General features: G+C 39.8%; 1 protein-coding gene across 3 annotated transcripts in view; it reads left to right on the top strand.

Annotated features, from left to right (window-relative positions):
* The first annotated feature begins 4,782 nt into the window (after nt 1-4,782).
* The window catches only part of Git (ARF GTPase-activating protein GIT1), a 33,375-nt gene continuing 15,071 nt past the window's right edge, over nt 4,783-23,086 (top strand). For 2 of the 3 annotated variants that reach the window (XM_045728135.2, XM_045728134.2), the window contains exons 1-10: nt 4,783-4,982; nt 8,469-8,602; nt 9,831-9,943; nt 10,429-10,618; nt 11,131-11,261; nt 12,947-13,184; nt 14,311-14,453; nt 16,497-16,600; nt 18,848-18,988; nt 20,670-21,211. In XM_045728135.2, coding sequence (XP_045584091.1) covers nt 4,907-4,982; nt 8,469-8,602; nt 9,831-9,943; nt 10,429-10,618; nt 11,131-11,261; nt 12,947-13,184; nt 14,311-14,453; nt 16,497-16,600; nt 18,848-18,988; nt 20,670-21,211 — 1,812 coding nt within the window. In that variant the 5' untranslated portion in view covers nt 4,783-4,906. The remainder of the gene's footprint in view (nt 4,983-8,468; nt 8,603-9,830; nt 9,944-10,428; nt 10,619-11,130; nt 11,262-12,946; nt 13,185-14,310; nt 14,454-16,496; nt 16,601-18,847; nt 18,989-20,669; nt 21,212-23,086) is intronic. The other variant, XM_045728136.2, reaches the window with a different exon arrangement.

Raw genomic sequence — 23,086 nt, 5'->3', positions numbered from 1 at the left:
AGAAATAGCCTAAGCTACTCTATCCCTTTGAGATGTATTTCTTTCTTGTCTCAATAAACATACTTGAACTTGAAGCCCTCCATAGCTGAACGTGGTTAAAAGTTATTTCTATGTCATTTGGATTCTGTTTTATCAAACTATATTTGAGCGGGTGATGCATTTTATGAATGTGGTTCGTGTTATATCATTCAGAAAACAGTACAAGAACGAGTTGCATTCTTTTGATAGATGCATAAACCTTAAGGAACAGAAACAAAGTAGAGAGGATAGATATGAATTAAGTATACATATGTTTGATAGACATAAACAGATTGAATGTCAACAATGTGTTGAAACTCTGGAAATAGATAAAATTTAGATTCACAAATTGTATTTGGTAGCCTATGATTTTGGTACAGCGTTACTAGTAAATAAACGAACAAACTATCATATTATTGAAGCAATATACTTCAACTACCATCCAGCCTACCGCCTAAGTTCACTTTCTACCCCACTACACCATTGTAATATAACAAATACAGTACTGTACTTATTGAGTATTCACAGTTCACTACTGGCTGTAATATTCAAAACTGCGCTTACAGTCTGCACGCGTTTAAAAGTGCTTCGGGTTTAGTTGTCGGGACGTTTGGATAAGGTAATTATAACGAGGAAGCACTAAGGTATTATAGCACCTGGAAGGGATATGAGGATAAGGATGTGCGATGGTGCCCAACCACTTGGACTGTCGGGGATTGAACGCCGACCTGCAAGAAAACAGTCAAATGAATAATATACACAAAAATCTGCGAGACTAGGCTACGCTAGGGTAGTAATATTAGGTTCTTACCCTTCTCTACGCTAGGTAAAGTTACCTTTGATGCTACCTCGAGTTGATTCCGACAATCCACGTCCTCTGAGTGATGATCTGGTCCACTAGGCTGTTAGTGCCGATGGACACATTCTGACATCTGAACCACAACCCAGTTCATCAGGTATCCTTTGTAAGTATTTATCAAGTGTGCTCTTGAACCTCCAAAGAGATTGGCTACTCATGCCCCCTGTATTCAGAGGGTATTGAAAAGGTTTAAGCACTTATTCATAGAATTGCCTCATAAGGTACCTGTTCCACCTCTACTTTCCAATGGGGTTATTTTACACATTGGGTCATGTCTGATCTTCGAGAGATAGGAACGATGGGTCATGTCTGATCTTCGAGAGATAGGAACGTAAATGTCGATGGTTGAAGATAATGCTAAACTGATTAGAGAGGGAAGGATCGAAGAGCACTGTTTATACTACGGGAGAATCTGGATAAATTTCTACCGGAATTTAAAACGCGGCAAATTTAAAGAAAAATATGGGTTTTGGGAGAGGGAAGAGGTGACCAGCAGGACTGAACTGTCTACGAGGGAGGCGCTTGCAAAAGTCAAAAGGAAAAAGGAATGTATGAAGGGGTGAGACACCAGTCTTAACACCAGAGGTACACGTTGACAGAATATCAACAATCGCAAACTTCAAAGGTTGATTTTCAAGACCATGATCAAAGAATTCTTCAGATCTTGACACAGGGTTTATGTCTGCAGCTCTCCAATGGAATCCACAACTGGTAAAGAATAAAAAAGAATACTGATAAGGTCTTAAGATTTGCCACTAAACAGGCAGCAAACACAAGGTAAATAATATTTGTGAAAAACTACATTGTAAGAGTGAAGGACAAGATAGGGTATGATCACAATATACAAGATACCGAGTGGTTAAAGTCAGTCATTTTCCAGGTGAGGAACAACATGAGGAGAGGGCATAAATGGAAAAGTTGGAAGCATGCTGTCAGAAATATAAGAAAACACTAGGATACAGTACACTAGGATTTACGAGTTTGAACACAGCTTTTTCAGGTGTCGAGTAGTTAACAAATGGAATGCACAATGGTGTAGTTTAGGCAAACTCCATACACAGTTTCAAATGTAGATATGATAAGAGCCCAATAGGTTGAGGAAACTGTAACACCAGTTGATTGACGGTTGAGAGGCGGAACCAAAGAGCCAGAGCTCAACACCAACCCCCCATACAAGCACACATCTTAACAGAACGTCAAAGGAAAATGAATATTTAAATTTGGTTCACATTTCATGCTTGCCTGCTTGCTCGCCATGCACCGAAGGTTACCTAAAGCCATGATTACATCTCTGGCCACCTGGGGCGGGCGGATGGAGGCTAGGGGGGGGGGGCTCATTCGCCTGGAATATTACTATTGTCGTTGTGGAATTTCTGGAATGCTATAGAGGCAAGTGGGTCCCTGTGTGACGTGTTCAAGTATGTTTATTGAGACAAGAAAGAAATATATCTCAAAGGGATAGAGTAGTTTAGGCTATTTCTACCACCCCCTTATCGGTAATCATTTATATTAAACGGGATTATTGATATACTTTGCTCTCAAAATTTAAATATATTCCCAAGTATATTGCAGGAGTCAGTTCATACGCTAATTTGATATACTCATGGATTTTTTGGGTTTACTGAAATTCCTTAAATTACCCGTGGAATATATATATATATATATATATATATATATATATATATATATATATATATATATATATATATATATATATATATATATATATATATATATATATATATATATATTCCAGGATAAGGATTTGGGATAAGGGACGGAGGGAAGGAATGATGCCCAACCACTTGGACGGTCTGGGATTGAACTCAGACCTGCATGAAAACGAGACCGTCGCTCTACCCTCCAGCTCAAGTGATTGGGAACAAAATAAAATTTATTAACGTGTAAGAGCAGCAAAGACTAATTCGAAATCATAAATATGGCCGAGATGATTCAAAACGCTTATACAAAACAAAAAACTCAAATAAATTATCGATTACCAGTTGCATAGATTATAGAAAAAAAGACAAATATTAGACTGCAATAAACATTGAATATTATAATCTGTAACTCAATTAAGCTGATATAATTATTAGACCAGTCATCACTTAAAGCAGAGACAAATTAACGGGTATAACGGATATAAACATCCAAATATGGATGTTTGGATTCAACGGATATAAATTAATGGACGCAACGGATATAAATTAACGGATACAACGGATATAAACATCCAAAAATGGATGTTTGGATTCAACTGATATAAAATCAACGGATCTAACGGATTTAAGCATCCAAACATGGAACAGCATAACAAGGAAAAAAAAAACATGGCGATTAAGCATAAACTTAATATAGAACATGGAACACCCACACTGCAGTTGATCACCATTTATTTTAGACAATAACTGCTTTTGAAATACGGTTGTGGGCTTACGGAACAGATTATGCCTGGCCACATAATTGACACGGGATCACTGCATTGTTTCAAGGGTAGGTTAGACAATATATATATATATATATATATATATATATATATATATATATATATATATATATATATATATATATATATATATATATATATATATGAGTGGGCATTGATATAAATAGGAGCTGTCTTATATGGGACACTAAAGCCTTTTCTCTCTATTCTTAAGTACATGCGATGCCATTGTTTCACTATTAACTGTTAACTCATTTTGAGAAGTATTAACTCATTTTGAGTACTCGACTCTTTCCTTGCGCAGTACTTAACTCTACTTAATATTGTCTGTATATGCACTCAAGATATTGCCTGAGGACACCATCTTTATATTGGCCTCGCCGGGGGACAGGAAACCGGCTGCTTGTCAAACTTTCCTCCCATAATAATAATAATAATAATAATAATAATAATAATAATAATTTTTATTTAAACAAAAGCACATACATACATACATACATACATACATACATACATACATACATACATACATACATACATACATACATACATACATACATACACAGGGGCCGGTGGCTGAGTAGTAAAAGATAAAATCAAATGTGTATGAATACACTCTGGCTTCCTGTCCCCCCGATACAATGAATTATTTTATTAAATTATACTTAGCCTCAGGTGAACAGTGGAGGCAGCGACTTTAAAGGAAACTTGCCCAACTGTTTATGAGTACCTAACCTCTCATTCTCTATATCTTGACGATCAACTATTTAGTTGTATTTGCTCTTGAACCTTGCGGATCTGAGGCTTTAAATTCTTGGAGGTGCCCCCAGTCCCAAAAGTTTAAAAATATAACACATAGAAATCACAATAGCGTGATGCATCAAATGAAGAAATCCACAAGGGCCGTGACGTGGGTTCGAACCTAAGTTCGAGGGGATCCCAGACGCTGGGATCAGTCGATTAAGGCAGCGTCTGGGATCCTCTCGGATGTAGGTTAGAACCCTCGTCACGGCCCCCTTGTGGATTTGTTCATTTTAAAAATATAAATTTCTTAGTCACATAATAACGCCGAAGAAAGAAAACGGAACCGGGTCGGTGAACATCAGAGAAAACCATCGCTTCCCCCAACGCGTTTTTCTTCTCCTGTCTCCATTATATATATAGATATACTTCAACGAACACATACACATCTATATCTTTCCTTCGTTACAAGCGGTGAGAAATATACTTAGCGAACATCTTAAGAGAAAAAGATAATAATGAGAATCAGAGACTCCGCGCTCTCCCAACCCTGGTTCCAGTATTATCTTCATGAAAACTTTAAATAACCTCTCGCTTTAGAAACATACCACATCAGACTATATACAAACAAAATATGACCATTTTGATTCGTAAGGATTAAGGACGGAAATACATATACATAATGTTTATTTATCTGATTTTAGAAGGCTGTCGATGTACGGGCAAGAGCGTAAAGGAAAACAGAAGTCGAGCAACACTAAGGAACTTTTTCAGATAAGGAAGCTGCGAGGAGCACCATGGACATGTCGGGCACGGTCGAGTAGGATGCGGGCCCCGGCAGGATGTCTCGTGTAGGGGGAGGGGCCAGGACCAAGCCCAGGAGCTCTCAGGAAGTGTGTGGAGACTGTGGGGCGCAAGGTAGGTAGGGGGACCAATGTTGCTGGGGGCTGGGGGAGGTCTCTCTCCTGGGGGCGCCTGCCAGCCTACATAGGCCTCTCCCATGTAGGGCTCTCCCATGTACGGCTCTTCCACGTAGGGCTCTTCCATGTAGGGCTCTCCCATGTACGGCTCTCCCATGTAGGTCTCACCCACGTAGGGCTCACCCACGTAGGGCTCTTCCACGTAGGTCTTTCCCACGTAGGCCTCTCCCACGTAGGTCTCACCCACGTAGGTCTCACCCACGTAGGCCTCTCCCACGTAGGCCTCTCCCACGTAGGCCTCTCCCACGTAGGTCTCACCCACGTAGGTCTCACCCACGTAGGTCTCACCCACGTAGGCCTCTCCCACGTAGGCCTCTCCCACGTAGGTCTCACCCACGTAGGTCTCTCCCACGTAGGTCTCACCCACGTAGGTCTCTCCCACGTAGGTCTCTCCCACGTAGGTCTCTCCCACGTAGGCCTCTCCCACGTAGGCCTCTCCCACTGTAGGCTCTCACCCACGTAGACCTCTCCCACATCGGCCGGGGGTTAATTAATATAAAACCAAAGGGAATCTGTATCATTATGTTGGCTTAGGTTGGTTTTAAAGTCCGCTGGCAAGCGAGGTTACGTGAAAGGTGAATTGCATCCTATAATATACCTGGGATTTAGCATATTTACCTGGATTTACCTGAGGGCTAGTATCTCTAGTGGCCTCGGCGGGGACATAGGAAGCTTAGCAGCTTGTCAAAGGTCTCCTTATTCTCCCTTAAATCATGCTCCGAGGTTTCTGAATACAGTATATTGTTGGAATAGATTAGGGAGATAATGAAATAATTGTATATGGAGTGACCTATATCTATCTAATACACATTTTAGTAGTGTAAGTAGAGTTAGATGTTAGACTGTTTATTCCTTACCAGTTTGTCCTGTACCAGTTCCCAGAGTGTGCCCGGAGTGGCTTTCAAGAGTGCCACTCCCAACCCCTTGTCCGAGACCAGGCTGGTCTCGTGATAACTTGATCCAAAAGGTTGTTGCTGGCAGGGGTCTGCAGGGCTAGATATGTTATTACCTGTTTGGTCCGGCACTTCCCGCAGGAAATTTGTCTACGCCCTGATCCGTGTCAGTTCGTCCTTCAGTATTTGCCAATTCTCCCCAATTTGAAATAATTCTCTCCTAGTATGAGATAATTCTCCTAGTATGAGATAATTTTCACCTAGTTTGAGATAATTCTCCCCTAGTTTGAAATAACTCTCCCATAGTTTGAGATAGACTGTTTCTCCTAAGCTATAGTAGTTAATCATAGTTTCAGTTAATCATATCATATTTAACTCTATTTAACCAGGTAAATATGTATTTAGCAGGATCCCTGATTATTGGTGTCTCAAATGGCTGCTGAACTGGCAAATATTGAGAAATAATCTGACCTGTAGAGGTTATCTTGAGATGATTTTGGGGCTTTAGTGTCCCCGCGGCCCGGTCCTCGACCAGGCCTCCACCCCCAGGAAGCAGCCTGTGACAGCTGACTAACACCCAGGTACCTATTTTACTGCTAGGTAACAGGGGCATAGGGTGAAAGAAACTGCCCATTGTTTGTCGCCGGCGCCCGGGATCGAACCCGGGACCACAGGATCACAAGTCCAGCGTGCTGTCCGCTCGGCCGACCGGCTCAGTAGGGTGTAAAACCTGTACCGACATTAAAATTACGATGTTATAATTATGTCACATATCTTGTGCACACCGTGTGTCGGGTCAGGTCAGGTTAGGTTAAGTTTGGATAGGTGTGACACAAAGCAGGCAATGCTTTTTCCACCCATAAGGTTATAAACTCATGAAACGGCCTACCTGCAAAAAATGTAAACGTCAAATCTGTTTAAATTTCAAAATTCAGCATAATAAAATTGTCAGGACAAATGGGGGGACCTTTGACAAGCTGCTGGCTTCCTGTCTTTGTCAAGGACACTAGAGATATAGTGGCCCTCTATAATTTTGGCTAGATCAAGTCTGAACTCTAGATTTCCAAAGTTGTTTTTATTTGAAAATGTGCACTGATGTATTTTCTATTGTTTGCAATAATAAAAATTATGTATGGCATAAAATAGTAAAAAAATATTTAACATTTTGAATATCATGGAATCTCGGTTGTAGCAGAAGTGATCATCTGGTCTGGTACAGGTTTTTCTATTTGATTGGAAAGACTGTAGTCAAACTTAACCACTTGGGCTGGACGGTAGAGCAACGGTCTCGCTTCATGCAGTTCATTCCCTGACCGTCCAAGAGATTGAACACCATTCCTTTCCTCCATTTCATCCCAAATCCTTATCCCTTCCAAGTACAGTACTGTACTATATAGTCGTAATGACTTGACATTTTCTCCTCATAGTCCCTTCCCTTACTCTACCCTACTGTATCTGAGTTAGGGTATTTCTTTTTGAGGATATGAATTCATAATTAACATGCAGAGGTCTTTGTAGCCCAACGTGAAGTTATGTCTATGCAGTTTGCCACCTGTATGTTGGCCAGACTTGATTGTGCTTACTGTGAGAACTGGTTGACTTGCATATCTACAGTTTAAATGGGGGACACTTAAGGTAGTCAGTCTAGAGTCTATATCGGTATTTCTAAACTTTTGTACCCTTGAAATAATTTTACCTGGTACAGTACATTAAATAAACACGGATTTTATTGTTAACTGAAAGGATTTGATTTCCATCTTTGCTCTTGATACTGGTTAAATGAAGAAAATTTAACACAAAAATGACTCAAAAATATGTTTATATAGATGATTAGAATTAACCTATTTATCACTGGCCCCCTGCATAACCTATAGTTATCTTGGTGTTCCGCAGAACCCCTGTTGAGAAACGTCGGTCTAGGAAATACAATAATAATTTTAAAGTTTCCAGAATACCTTTTATGTTTTAAAACCCTATTTTATTACTGTACAATTCTTCTTAATTTATGTTGATAAATATATTAAAGGTTTCAAAATTTGTATAAAATGAAATCTAGGCCACTAACTGACCTTTTCCAGAATGCAACCCACAATCCAGGATTCTGGGTACATATTTACTGCTAGGTGAACAGAGGCATCAGGTGAAAGGAAATGTGCTCAACCTTTTTTGTTCTACCTGGGGCCTCCTGGTTGTGAACCAAGCACGTAGCCTACTGTACTACAGTATTGGAACATTTTAACCCAAGAATGAAACAATAACTTAAAAAATATATATATTTTGGGGTGTGTTTGACCAGACCACACACTAGAAGGTGAAGGAACGACTACGTTTCAGTCCGTCCTGAACCATTCTCAAGTCGGTTGTCTTGAGAATGTCACAATCGACTTGAGAATGGTCCAGGACGGACCGAAACGTCGTTGTCTCTTCACCGTCTAGTGTGTGGTCTGGTCAAACTACTTCAGCCACGTTACTGTGACTCATCGCCTGCATTTTGGGTGTGATTTTAAGAAGCACTTGTTTTCCCCCTTCAGATCCAGGCTGGGCATCCATAAACAGAGGGATACTAATCTGTGATGAGTGCTGCAGTGTACATAGATCCCTTGGACGACACATCTCCCAAGTCAAGTCGCTCAAGAAAGGAACATGGAACCCTACACAACATGCAGTACGTTTCTGAAATAAATTTGATGCAGTTTAGTTCTAAGAGAATATTTCACTTTTTCCACTTACCCATTATGGATATATTTTTACTAAGGGCATTTAAGCTCCAGAGTTCTTTTAACTAGTAAGGTAGCCATTTATCAGCTCACTACTGCAAATGGCCTGTCACACGTGAAATCACTTAAGAACAATCACACTCGGACTGAATTTCCAGCTTGGCATGCTTGGGGGTGTTATACGCAGCTGAAGAGTTGAAAACCATGATGCAGGTTCAAATCCGTGTTATCCAATCGTGTGTTGAGTGAAATCCACCTGTACTATAAAGGCTGTATTACTTCTTTAAATTTAATTTTGTTTGTACTGTAGAGTTAATGAATAAATCATATAAACCTCACTTCAGTGGCATATATAACTGCCATTTAATCTATTGGAGACCACCAGACAATTTTTATCCACCCAATGTTCACAAATAATTCTTGGGTGGGGGTGTCCGTTTGAGACAGATGTCACTGTGAATAGCACGAGGATATACTGTATGTACATGGCCCTTGATCCGCCCCCGTCTCTTATAAGGATAAGATACGAGTGTTCTAATCAAGAAATGTATTCTTCTTGCAGTTCTGTAACCCAAGGAATACATACCCTGCATTGCATTTGAATTCTAATATGTTAGTCTTCAATTGATTTTACTTGATACATATTCGGTAATACTGTACTGTGCTTGTACTCCCTAAACACCCACTGTAACTATTGACCTTGATGGGGCTAGGAATCTTACAGTTTATGAAGGGCTTCTTTATTTTTATTATATGTAACAGCTGGGCTGTCATCCAAATATTTGAAGATTTAGATTGAGATATTTGTATCAATGTAGTAAAAATAGATTCCATATAGGTAGACTCATGGAGCCTTGAGGCACTTTACTCAACTTATTTAAAGTACAGATTGTCTTCATCAAGAATCACTTTTTCTTATCCATCAGCTATGGATAAAATGGATAAAGTAGTTTATCCATTTTAATGCTTTATCCATGAATTGTTTTCCAGGGATATTCCTGCAAAGTCCTTAAGGCTTTGGCTTGCTCGCTTAGGTTAACTTGTCCAACTTGACTGCATTAGTCTCTTGATTTTAAAGCCATTTTAAGATCCATAATAATTGTGATAATTTAGATGCAGATGCTGTATATCATATATGGTGTTTTTGAAGATAATACAGTGTAGGTTTTGTTACAGATGGTGCACACTTTATACAGTAGTGGTGCCAACAACATATGGGAACATACGCTGCTCGACCCCAGTGTTGCCAAGACAGGACGACGGAAGCCACACTACAAGGATCCTGTTCAGTATGTTCAAGAACTTGAAATGTTGTTTTTTGTGTGTTGACGTACATCAAATATATAAAAGTATAATAAGGTTTTATTATATAGTCTGAGCTACTCTAATAGGCCTAGTGATCATCAAGACCATTTTTGTATAAATAATATTTGTTATAAAGGAGAATTTCACACACACACACACACACACACACTCAGAGGATTAAGGACCAGTTCCGTGAACTTTGGAAATTTTGGGAGCCTGTTTATGTGAATTGGCTGAATCCCACTGTTGCTCACAACCTGAAGCCACTACCCATGTCTTCCATTCAAAACCCCTCCTCCCTCACTCATGCGATAATAGTTTAGAAAATGAAAGTGTCAAGTAATTATGTTTGAAGCAAATACTATATGTATTTTTGCTGTTGAGCATTTAATTTTATTATATTTTTGCACCCTATTAAAAAAAGTATTTTACCATTGCTTATCACTAAGAATCATATCTTTTCTTCTAGCCCAACCAAAGCTGATTTCATCAGGGCTAAACATCAGATGCTATCGTTCGTATATCGACCCTCACGAGATGATCAGAGTGGGAGTGATGGGGATGTGAGTCGACAACTGCATTCCAGTGTCCGAACTGCCAACCTAGAAACTTCTTTGCGATTACTATCTCAAGGGGCTGATCCAAATTATTATCACAAGGTAAAGTATTTCTCTTCCTATATTCCTGGATAAATTCCCACCTCATAAAAGTTTGGAAACTCGGTAATAGCTGTGGTAGTGATGAAGGCATTTGTATATTTTTATTATCTTGCATAAAGCTATTTCTGTGTGTCAATGGGTAGACTGATTTCACTTGGTCATCACATGCAGTACAGCAGTGAGAGACGTAAAGCGTAGTAATTTTTTCCCCCTGAGCGATCATTATTTTCTGTTCCCACACTATTGTTGGTGTCTTAATTATTTGTTCCTTATTCATCTATTTCAGTGCCAAGTTATATTGACATATGGTAAAGCTTGTAATCATCTGCCAGCACTGGTGCTGCCATTATTGGGCTTAAAATACCTATCTTACCCTTCTCTAAAGCGCACAATTATTTTTGTCACTATTTATAATCTAATAATTCATGACCCCTGACTTAGTAGATGCCAAGTTTCTTTAATTGTAGATTTCATGTTTTTTTTTTTTAAGTTTGACTTGCTCATTCCTCCAGGAAAAATGTTGCTGTCCATTGCATGTTGCTGCGCGGGCTGGGCAAGCATCACAAGTAGAGTTGTTAATAATATATGGAGCTGACCCGGGAGCACTGGACATTCAAGGCAACACACCTGCACACTATGCTAGGTATGCTCTCCATTACTTCTGTTTACCACTGTAAACATAATACAATTACCTGCAGTCGTGTGCTCATTTACCAACTGCACTATATATACGAGAACAAATCTCTAACCCTGTGTACAACTGTACTATATATAGGAGAACAAATCTCTAACCCTGTGTACGACTGCACTATATACAGGAGAACAAATCTCTAACCCTGTGTACGACTGCACTATATACAGGAGAACAAATCTCTAACCCTGTGTACGACTGCACTATATACAGGAGAACAAATCTCTAACCCTGTGTACGCATGACATGAAAATGTATGTACTAAGGTTAGTAACGTAAAAGCCCTTCAATCATCTGTGGTTGAATTCTCAATAGCCCACTACACTTATTAACACCTCGGCCAATCCTGCCACTGACCCTGCGACATCCATAAGAAGAGTACCTGCTTCCCTTCCACTGCAACCTTTAAATAGTGTCGACTCCTCGTCAGGTGACTCTGAATCCTCGTTGGACATCGCTGGCTCAACTTGCACATGCCACCAAACCTACACCCGGACTGGGGATTGACTTTCCTAAATACTGTCTCCGCCAAGGCAAACTAAGCAGGACAGTTTCTACAACTCCCACTACTACAACGGAATGTGGAAGGCAATGTGCACATGGTTAATGTGCACATTGATGTGGTTATCCCACCTTGACACATCAGGAAAAATGCTGACCTCGACACCCTACTGCCAGAAATCTAACTACAGGACCTTTCAACCCTGAGACGACCAAGTCAAAAGCTGATCCTCTAACAGCCTAACCAAATGACAACACCAAACCTTCTGTGAACTATCAAACGCAAGCGACCAAGAATACCTCACTCACCCACCTACCAACAATATCAGCTGCAAGTCTTACCCAGTGTGGTTGGGCCACCACGCTGTATCTACCCCCTCCCCCCCCTTTCATCTCCTCCCTTGATCTCGCAGCCCGTTCTTCGCTCAAGTTTTCTCCATCTTCGCCCAAGCCTTCCATCTCCTGCTTGCCAGCTCTATGGTCATCAGTTCCGATTCCGATCAAACTGGAATTGATTTTCTTCAATCTTTTGAATCAATCAATTTTCTTCAATTGAGGTACTCGCCTGGTTGTGCTTGCGGGGGTTGAGCTCTGGCTCTTTGGTCCCGCCTCCTGTAACAGGTGTATGTTACCACCAAACAAATAGTTCTTTGTCAAATGTTAATGGAGGTGGCTTCCAAATGTACGCAAGTTTGGCTGAGACCATACCATTCTCTTTCATCAAGCTTATACAAAGTGAGACTGGCTATATTATGAAGACTTTTGTCTGGGAAATACTCTACTTATGCCACCATCTCTGCTTCTGATAACTTCATGTGAACAATTATTGCAGACTTGTCAATCTTGAGCAATTGAATTTTATGTATTAATAGTTATGATAACCAAACCACATATCAGAAGATGGAGAAATGATGGCATTTCGGTCTGTCCAGGACCATTATTAAGTCTTCATACACAACTTGATAATGGTCCAGTATGAACTGAAACGTTGTCGTATCTCCACCTTCTAATCTGTGGTTTAGTCGTCATATCTTCAGCCATGTTATTATGATTCATCATCTGCAATATTTAAGTTAGTTTTAATGAGAATTTTGTCTTTGTATAAAATAAATTTGTTGATTTTTATCTTTTTCTAGTGAATCTACTCATCTGGATTTGGCCGAGCACTTAATTGAGTGTCAGTATGAGTTGACAGATCGTTTGGCTTTCTATCTATGTGGTCGAAAACCAGACCATAATACTGGCCAACACTGGATCATCCCAGAGATGGCCGACTCGTTAGACATGTCGGATTTGGCCAAAGAAGCAAGAGTCAAACTGCAGTCTTTACCAAATCATTTATTTGAAGAGTTGGCATGTGATGTTTATGATGAGGTATGTTATGAATTTGTAATATACTGTATACTAGTATTATGTTCTGAAGGACATTTTCATATCGGTTAATTAAATAATTCCAAGGGAAATTTGTACTTTCATATATATAAGACTAATGATTTTCTGATCAAAGAAGTTCTACTAATTAAAGAAGTTAGGGAAGTGATAGGTACAGTTGATAAATTTGACTTCAGATTATAAGTATATTGAGCCAAAGGGCCGCTGAAGTGTGGTGACTGAAGTGACAAATGCCAAAAGTATCTGTATAATAGAATGGCACGGATGCCATCTTTACAACAAAAAGGCTAACAGGTTCTATTAAAATACAGAAAAATGGTCAATTGGAAATGGCATTAGATGCTAGAGTTTCAGTAAAGAGGTAGTCAACACAATATCATAAACTTATGTTTCAAGCTGAAGTGGAAAGCAGGTACGGTACTGTGCTATTCCAACATACAGCTTCAATATGATCTCATAGATACATCACATTTTTTTATTTTGTTGTGTATGGTCTTTGAGGCTGTCCTGATGGATGGAGATTAGGCCACCCAAGAGGTGGCACGGGCATGAGTAGCCCCGTGAGAGACTGTCCTCATTATCTCCTTGTCTTTCTTTTCTATTTTGTGCAATTTGTGTAAGTAATAGCTACACATATGTTACTTCTTTTATACGATACCTAAACCAGCTTCTGGAATAGTGCAGATGTTCAAGATGTTCCTCCCAAATGTCTTCGACACTTAAAAGTATTCTTTATCGAGGAAGACGGCTACCCCCCATCAAGGAAGAGAATTGTCTTTGTCAGTTTGGCATGACAAATAAATGTAAATAGACAGGTTTATTTAGACACCCAACCCACAGTCAGAAAAGAAAGGAAAGTGACAATGCTTCAGCCCATCCTGGACAATTATTTAGTTGTGAAAATGGTCTAGGATGGACTGAAACATTCTTTTCAGATGTATTGGTTGGGTCTCTTAATTTTCAGCCAATGTGTGCTTTCTGCATAGGTTTATTTATATATAATTATTTTTTTTGGGGGGAAGAGTCCTGTCAGCTTCCTGAAGCTGACAGGAGCCTCCAGGGCTCATCTAGAAATTGACGTTTCAGTACATTCACCGCTGGTTTTTAGGTTGATCGACGTGAGACAGATGCGATATGGTTGTCGCTACAAAACCAGAGCGCCCTAGTAAGTGATCGCTGTACAGTACCTTTTCTTCCAGTCAACCCTGACTACTCCTCAACAAGAAATCAAGGCCGACAAAAGCTGGCTAGGTAAGTTACTCTTATGGATTGGAACTAATTTGCCAATATTTATCTGCGGTGTTCTGATTTGGATTTATAATTACTGTATAATTTTTTTTATTACAGATATGACTTTTTGGCATTCAGTTTATAGATGTAGGTTGAAGCCCAGTCTATAGATATTTATGAAATCTTTTTATTTTTGTGTTCGGTATTAATGCTTTAACTGTGGGGATACGGAATGTTGAAATTATTTTCAAGGGAGTGTACTGGCTGCTGCATAGGGAATGTTTGACTTTGCTATGTGGAGAGTTGTATAGTGCAGTGAGGTTATCACGTGTTATCTCTGCCATCAATAGATAACCGATATTCAAAAAAATCTCTTGTTATAGTGGTTTCTATTACAGAATCACATTTGCTTTGATATTGTGATTGAATTGATTATTTTTGTAAGAAAGAATTTTCTGTTTTCTGTCTTGGAGTTGAATGTCACAGCCAAATAGGTTACAATAACATGTTTACACAAATCAAATTTGCCAATACTTAGCACTAAAGGCAGATGGTTACAGTGATAGAGGTCATGGGTTCATTTCTTTTTCTTATAAAGCCTATTGTCTACCTGTCAATCTATCAAGCAAATTTCCATAGGTAGAATTTTTCTGTGGAAGAAATACTGTACCTACCTAGTAATTTTGAGGAATTTTGTTTGTCCTTTTTCTGATCATTGTTTGTATGAGTGAGTTGTAATGTTTGTTAGTAAGAAGGTTCTTCTTCGTATCTTTGTACGTGGGATTTCTCAGTGTTCTCAGATCATAATTGGGCACCTCTTGGCTGCATTTTATTTCCAAGATGCTGTAGTGTTTCATAAGTTGTACACTTAGCCCATCTCATTGTGTACTTCAACAATACACTGTACCGTACCTGTACTGTTACCAACATCTTGATTCCCGAGAAAGATGTCTCCTATCTTGAGGTTATCTTGAGATGATTTCGGGGCTTTTTAGTGTCCCCGCGGCCCGGTCCTAGACCAGGCCTCCACCCCCAGGAAGCAGCCCGTGACAGCTGACTGACACCCAGGTACCTATTTTACTGCTAGGTAACAGGGGCATAGGGTGAAAGAAACTGCCCATTGTTTCTCGCCGGTGCCCGGGATCGAACCCGGGACCACAGGATCACAGTCCAGCGTGCTGTCCGCTCGGTCGACCGGCTCCTATCTGTAAGCTCTGAAATTCTGTGAACACTACAATTGTTCTTATTCATCTTGCTGCTGATGGAGATTCAGTAGGGCTTCAAAACCACATAGATGCCAGTTTTGTCAATTACAGTAGCAAGAGTCGTCCTCATCAGCTCCCGGATCTCCTTTGTGTTGTGCTGTGCATGTAAAATAATAAGATTACTGATTTAAATTCTTCTCACTGCAAAACTTGGTATGACTGACTTTCAACACTATTCAGCTTAAGAATATTTGAATGCAAAAAATGTACCAGTAAATTAAAAATAAATCTATTAGTTGCACATTAAACAGTTCATGATTTTGTTACTAGTGTTTATTTTACCAGCACACAAGGTACTTTTTAAACTTGAAAGTAGTAAGAAACCAGTCTTACTCACTAACCCTTAGTTTCCAAAGTGAAGAGGCCAGCAAGATTCTCATCATACATGTAACCTAATTTCATCTCATATTCATATTACATGCAATAGGGGGCTCTAGTTTTCAAACAGATCTGAAATGTTTTTGTACTTTTAGGATAACAAACTTTTTATTTTTATTATTTTTGTATTATTTCTCAAGTATCTAATCAGTTCCCCTCTGTGAATAGAAATCTTATACTGTATCACAATTTTGTTCTCGTGAGAAAATATTGAAGCAATATGATAAGATCGAACCCGCTTCCCTGAACAACTCACACACTCATCCCATTGTATGGCTTCAGTATTTTATCATGGATATCATGGATGTGTGATGTTCTTGCGATATCATTGTGATTCACATTTAAAGTACATAATCTGCAGAGTTGTTTCCTTTGAGAATACAGTACAGTACTGTTGCTGTAGAGATGTTCATTTTCACAGGTTTAATGCAAGAGAGTTTGCTACTTTAATCATTGATGTTCTCTCTGATATTAAGAGACGACAGTCGGGGATCTCTTCTCCGTGTGCAACTCCTAAAGATAAAGGTAGGTGGCTCAGGATGTGTTTTTGTGCATGGGTGTGAGTATGTAACTTGCTGTTTACAATTATATATTTGTTTTAATGGGAGTAGAGCTATGCTTATGGCATCCCTTCTATTTTGCATTGCATTTAATATGTTGGTTATATTTCTGGTAGGGACTCCTTAGTGGTTTCCTCAGCTTCGGTACCACCAAGTTTTAACCCTAGACTACAGGCCTATGAGACCCTTCCGTAGCCTGCTGGGAGCCAGGAGCAGAAATAGGCTCACTTGACAAGGAGAGAGGAGGGGTAGGGGGATCAGAAATTGCTCACAAAATTGGGCCTGAAGAAAATTAAGTACCTTAAGTACCTTAAAGAAGACAAGGGGTTATTACTCAGGTAAATACCCCTGACTATGATATGCCTGACTGATACGAGATGGCAGCACAGGTCATGCGAGGTCACAGCCAGTGTGCCAGCACACTCTGGAGCTGCTTGTATTAAACCTCAAAACCTCGTGGGAAAATAATGGATGAGGAGCCACTGGGGAACCACCAAGAAGGGCATTTCATTACATTCAACACTTAATTTCTGGGATGGACTCTCTCAGTGGCTCTTCGAATTAATTCACAATGGCATTTCGATAGAGGGCGGTGGCTGTACAGAAAAACAGATAAGGCAGACTGGGTTGAACTGTGGAAGAAGAACGGCGGGAGAGAAAGCCTCGGGGTTAGAGAGCGCCCGAGGCATAGGTTGGGCTCGGGTTCATTTTCTTGTGGTGTTTCACTATTTGTGCCCGAGTGTTATCTTAAGTACCAGTACCTTGCAGGAAATGGCTGTCAGTGACACTACTCTTTAATTTATGACTGCTGTGTAATATCCTGAAAAAATATTGTTTGCCAATTTCTGTATTCCTGGACCCTCACATGTTTCTAAAATGCTGTTGGTATTCTTCAATCATTGACTTGCATAGTATTCTTTGCTGCTTTCCTTAGTAACCCTGGATAATGGTCTGATCCACTTTGGTATTCTATGTCTGCTATGTCTTTCTTCACTTCTTCCTTTGCTATCACAATGTCAGTTACCTTCTCTCTTGGAATTAGATGTGTTTCACTGGGATACTGGATGATACTTAAGACACCATAAAACAGCTAGATATTCTAATTTACATCTCGTCTATGAAGTCAATTTTTGTTTGTGCATTTCTCAATCCATGTACAATATTTGAAGACAGTTCTGAAATTGGCTGAGGTAGCATTGGTCACTTAATGTGACCCTGTTGGAAGTTTTACAGGCTTGCCCCTGAATTTCTTGCCTTCTTGAGGTTATCTTGAGATGATTTCGGGGCTTTTTAGTGTCCCCGCGGCCCGGTCCTCGACCAGGCCTCCACCCCCAGGAAGCAGCCCGTGACAGCTGAATAACACCCAGGTACCTATTTTACTGCTAGGTAACAGGGGCATTCAGGGTGAAAGAAACTTTGCCCATTTGTTTCTGCCTCGTGCGGGAATCGAACCCGCGCCACAGAATTACGAGTCCTGCGCGCTATCCACCAGGCTACGAGGCCCCCTGTAGGTCTACAGTATGTCTGGTGCTGTGAAAGCTTCACTTTATACGAATACATACTTTCAAATTAGTCTTTCATAATTACGCACATTTCCGTCTGTCTCTTTGAATATGTTATCTATTCTTGTTCTCTGAATTTTATACTTCACCTGCCATTTATTCTTAAATAAAATTATTGCATAGACTTCGTTCTGTTTTGCATTTGTCTGCTATCCCTTTCTCAAGATTTCTTGCTTCTTCCATTCATACGTTTGTGTAGTGGTTTTGAGCTGGTGTGCATTTTTGGTATATTTGTGGGCTAGATCTCTTCTTAAATTGACTCGTATTTCTTGTTCATGTTTATATTTGTTCTCGTGCCATTATTGTCGAACCAGTTACATTTCTTCCCATTCCTGTTCGCTCTTATATATTATTGTCGGTGTATTTTCACAATTTAGCTGTTTGTTTTACTGTTTTACTTTCAGTGAGATTTATTCAAGTTGTCTCACTGTATTGTTTATTATTATGTTTATTTGATAATATTATTTAATTTATTATTTTGGTGAGCTTGGAAATCTTGCATTATCTTTCAGTAAATATTTATTTTTGTTATCAAGGACTGTATTTAAAACCTATTAATTTACAGTTAAGTATGACTGCATATTATTTCTTTGAATAGATTATTTAATATATTGAAACCTTCCTTATTTTGTACTCTTTCTTCCCGCTAGCAGTAACCACAGCTGTCCAGAGGGCTGACAGGGCATGGGACCCCTTCCTCGCCTGTCCCTCTCCTCCACACATGTTCACCACTCCTGAGGACCATTCCCTATCACCTGCTTTGTCCGTTTCCTCTGATACTCTAATGTCGGGTGTGTCGGCTCCCTCTGTTGCCCTCTATAGCGACTCTTGCCCCTCTGTCACAACTACTAATGGTGCTGGACATGACGCTTTATTACTTAACCAAAACAATCCTCTCTATCGGTCCTATGATGAGGTGAATGGATCTCTTGAAGATGTGAATGGTGGTAGTTTTGAGCAAGACTCTCTTGATGGTGAGGGTGGTGTCGATGGTGAAGCTGATATTGACAGTAGTGATGATGATGATGATCATCGTCAGACTGAAGGCTGTATTGGGGAATTGTTGAATAGTCATTGGATGCCTTTTTCACATCAGGGGAACAATTCTAAAACTCAGCATGAAAACAAACAGGATAGCACTAAATTTGAATCTGCTAGACCAGTTAGACGAAAATATTCAAGTGGATTCAGTAGTAATAGTGATTTGTCAGATGAGGGGGATCAGTTTGCAGATTATGATGAAGTATATGATCCGGCCACTAGTCAGTTTGCAGCTCAACTCTCGAAAACAATTCGAGAGAAACTGCTTAACCCTAAGCAAAGCCAGGAAGATGCAGTACACCAAAAGTGGAAAGCGTCTTCACCTCTTCCTCCTACAACCCCATCATCTAAGCCAGGAACAGGAGGGGCCCGATCCTTATTGGTGCGAACCCTTACCATGCCCCTGAAGTATGCTGCACAACACAGGCACAGTCTAACTAAAGTGTTTTCTCGTTCTCAGCCTAGCACACCTGAAATGCCCCGCAGGAACCAAGTAACGAGAAGCTACATGAAGCCTGATCAGATTAATCGAAGTATAAATTCCCAGTGGAATGTTGATAATAAGTTTGGTGGATTTCTGGAAACCTCAGCACAGGGGCTTAAAGGTTCAGAAACTAAAAAAAAACCACCACAAGATAGAAAAAGCCCATCAGGTAAACCTCCAAAGCCTCCTCCAACTCCTCATCACAAACCAGTGACGAGAAAAATTTCGACTCTAAGTCGCCAAGCCTCATTTAAGAATCCTTTTCCGGATCAAGTGATAAGGTCGCCTCCTCCTAATGCTTTAGACAATTGGCCATCGGACCCTTGTAATAACCCCATTCTTGAGCCGTGTGTGACGTGTGCTCGAAATGTAGCAGCAAATATCCAACATGCGTCAATATGGGGAGAAATAGAAAATCTTCCTAAAGGTTATATATCCAATGTAGAGGAAGATAAGATAGTTGCATATAAGCGAAAACCTTCCAAAGATGATTGCAAACTGCAGTGATTTCAACTCAAAATATACTACAAGACATTATGATGTACAGTGAATAGCAGTGTTGTAGCTAGAGAATAACAATTAACAACTAACCATTTGTTGACTATTTGATATGCTATATTAACACAAACTACAAATATGTCACTGTATGTAGCTATTAATAATAGCTCTAGAATGTGCTTACAGGCTCTAACTTACCCTGTAGTAAAAATATTGGCAGAATTTTATTTTTTGTTTGTAATTGGTGCAGTCTACATCTTCTCTATTTTCTTCATTATGCTTACACTGTGGTGTTCCAGGTGGTGGTGTTGGGGGGAGTTAGTGTTGTGCTTTGTTACTGTCATTCTTGGTTTGTCTTGAGGCAGATAATAGATTTGTTAAAATGAATTTGAGCATGTTGTAAACAAATGTGGCATTAACCAATTTCTTTTCTCTTCTTCTCTTTCTAGACTTCGGTGACGTGACGTTGACACTGCCTAACTCTCCCAAAGTAAACCTCCACAACAACAACAACAACATGTGCATGAATGCACGATTAATAACTCCCCCAACATCAGTGACTGCACCTGTTAACTCCTCCCCTGTCTTTGTTAGCAAGGACCCTCAACATTCAAGACCATTACTAAATTCTGTGGCTTCCATTTCATCTACCGCAAGTCTCCTCACTACTTCGGCAACAGATTCCTCGGGTGCATCCTCTAACACGGGGCTATCCACTACCGCTGTCACAGACACCTCTTCGAGCACCTCTAGTATAGGTCTCGTCACCACAACTGTTACAGAGACTCAGTCAGGCCCATCCTCACTCTCCTTCAACAATCCCATAACTACCAACAACAACAACAAGGGTGAAATGACAGACGACGGGGAACCCCTCTACGACTCTGTGGCATCTGAAGATGACTACTCGTGTTTGGAACAAATACAGAAGCTGGTACAACAAAAACAGATTTTGGAAGAGCAAAGACGGCAACATCAACTAGATGAGCTTGTAAGTACAGTATCAGAAACTTTATTTCTAATAAGAGTTGCATTATTTTGCAGTCACAATTTATAATTAAAAATGTACAAGATACTTTTTATCTGGGGGAAATTTCTTGTAATTTGCCAGATGTTGTGTAATTAATTATTATGCTTAATGTTTTCCAGTACATGTAGTTTGTATAACTAAATGTAATAATATTAATAATAACTTATTTCTAAAAATTACAGGGGATGTGATTACTGTGGTTTCATGGTTTGGTATTTGCATTTCTTAGAATGCCATTAATCATGCAACTGGGATCAAAATTTTCAATGACTTGTAAACCCATATTGCCCAACCGCTTGGACTAGAAGGTAGAGCAATGACCTAGCTTCTTACAGGTTGTCATTCGGTCCCCCAATCATCCAAGTGGTTGGGCACCATTCCTTTCCTCTGTCCTATCCCAAATCCTTATCCTCATATCCCTTCCAAGTGCTATATAGTCATTGGCTTAGTGCTTTGTCCTTAGTATTACCCATAAACTTTATTTATTACCCATAAACATTATTTATTACCCATAATTTACCTGGAAACCTATAAACTCCACCAGCCATTTGCTCACCCTACCGATACACGCCAAAAATAAGGTCCCCCTTACCGATACACTCCAACCATATTCCCACCCCCACACACCTCAATAACCCTATACTAACCACACCAACCATATTCCCACCCCCACCCATAATCCCCACCCACCATATACACCCGCTCCCACTCACAACCCCCCACCAACTATATATGTACAACCCCCCCACCCTTCCCACACTAATTCTTCCCCTTCTCTATATTTATATTTTATTAATGCACTGTTTATGTACAGAAATGGACGTTTGATAACTGTGAGGAATTTTCAGAATTTTGCTTGTACTGTACTGTATTTTTATTCTATAATACCAAATAGAGTGTACTGTATGACTATTCACTATTAGTACATTGTAATTATTGGTTTCTCAGCCCACTTCTCCAGTAACATAAAATTGAATATAAAACAAGAAAAGTTTGGGAGGTGGGTGTGTGTGTGAGTGGGATGTGGCGGTGTTTGCCCTTAAGCTGCACTAGTTGCCTGGCCGCTTCATTACGTATGCTCTCCACCAACCCTGGCACACTACTGGTTCACCTTGCTGCTGCTGCTGCTTGCTCACTGCTCTCTCTTTCTCAGGTGCTAATGGCCAAAAAAAAGGGTTTACGGCTGTTAATTTTTTTGTCGTGTTGACGGAATCGGGATTCACTTGATCATTCCCTATATGCATGTTTCAAGTACAATAGTGTACTTTGTTTAGATGTTACAGTACTACAATCTAAATTTTCTTCTAATAACAAGACATGAAAAATGTATTTATAGGTAACATTATTAATTGTATGTAGTGATTGTTTATAAGTGAAGGGCTGAGTGGTGTTGTTGCTACTCAAGCAGGTTTACCCATATTGTTCGGTGAATCCTTTGATGTCGGCACCGCATTGATCGTTACTTTTTTATTTTGTAATTTTTTGGTAAATTGGGTTAATTATTTTATTTTTTTATATATAAAATGTAAGTTTGATTTACACTGTTGTTCACCTGGGACCAGATTCACGAAGCAGTTACGCAAGCACTTACGAACGTGTACATCTTTCCTCAATCTTAGACGGCTTTGGTTACATTTATTAAACAGTTTACAAGCATAAAAACTTGCCAATCAACTGTCGTTATTGTTATAAACAGCCTCCTGGTGCTTCGGAGCTCATTAACTGTTTAATAATTGTAAACAAAGCCGCCAAAGATTGAGAAAAGATGGACAGGTTTGCAAGTGCTTGCGTAACTGCTTCGTGAATCTGGCCCCAGGTTCGTAAGTGCTGGCGTAA

The sequence above is a fragment of the Procambarus clarkii genome, chromosome 90 (genome assembly GCF_040958095.1).
Source record: "Procambarus clarkii isolate CNS0578487 chromosome 90, FALCON_Pclarkii_2.0, whole genome shotgun sequence".
NCBI lineage: Eukaryota > Metazoa > Arthropoda > Malacostraca > Decapoda > Cambaridae > Procambarus > Procambarus clarkii.
Note: the sequence above shows the minus strand (reverse complement) of the source record. Positions and strands in the feature narration are given on the sequence as shown.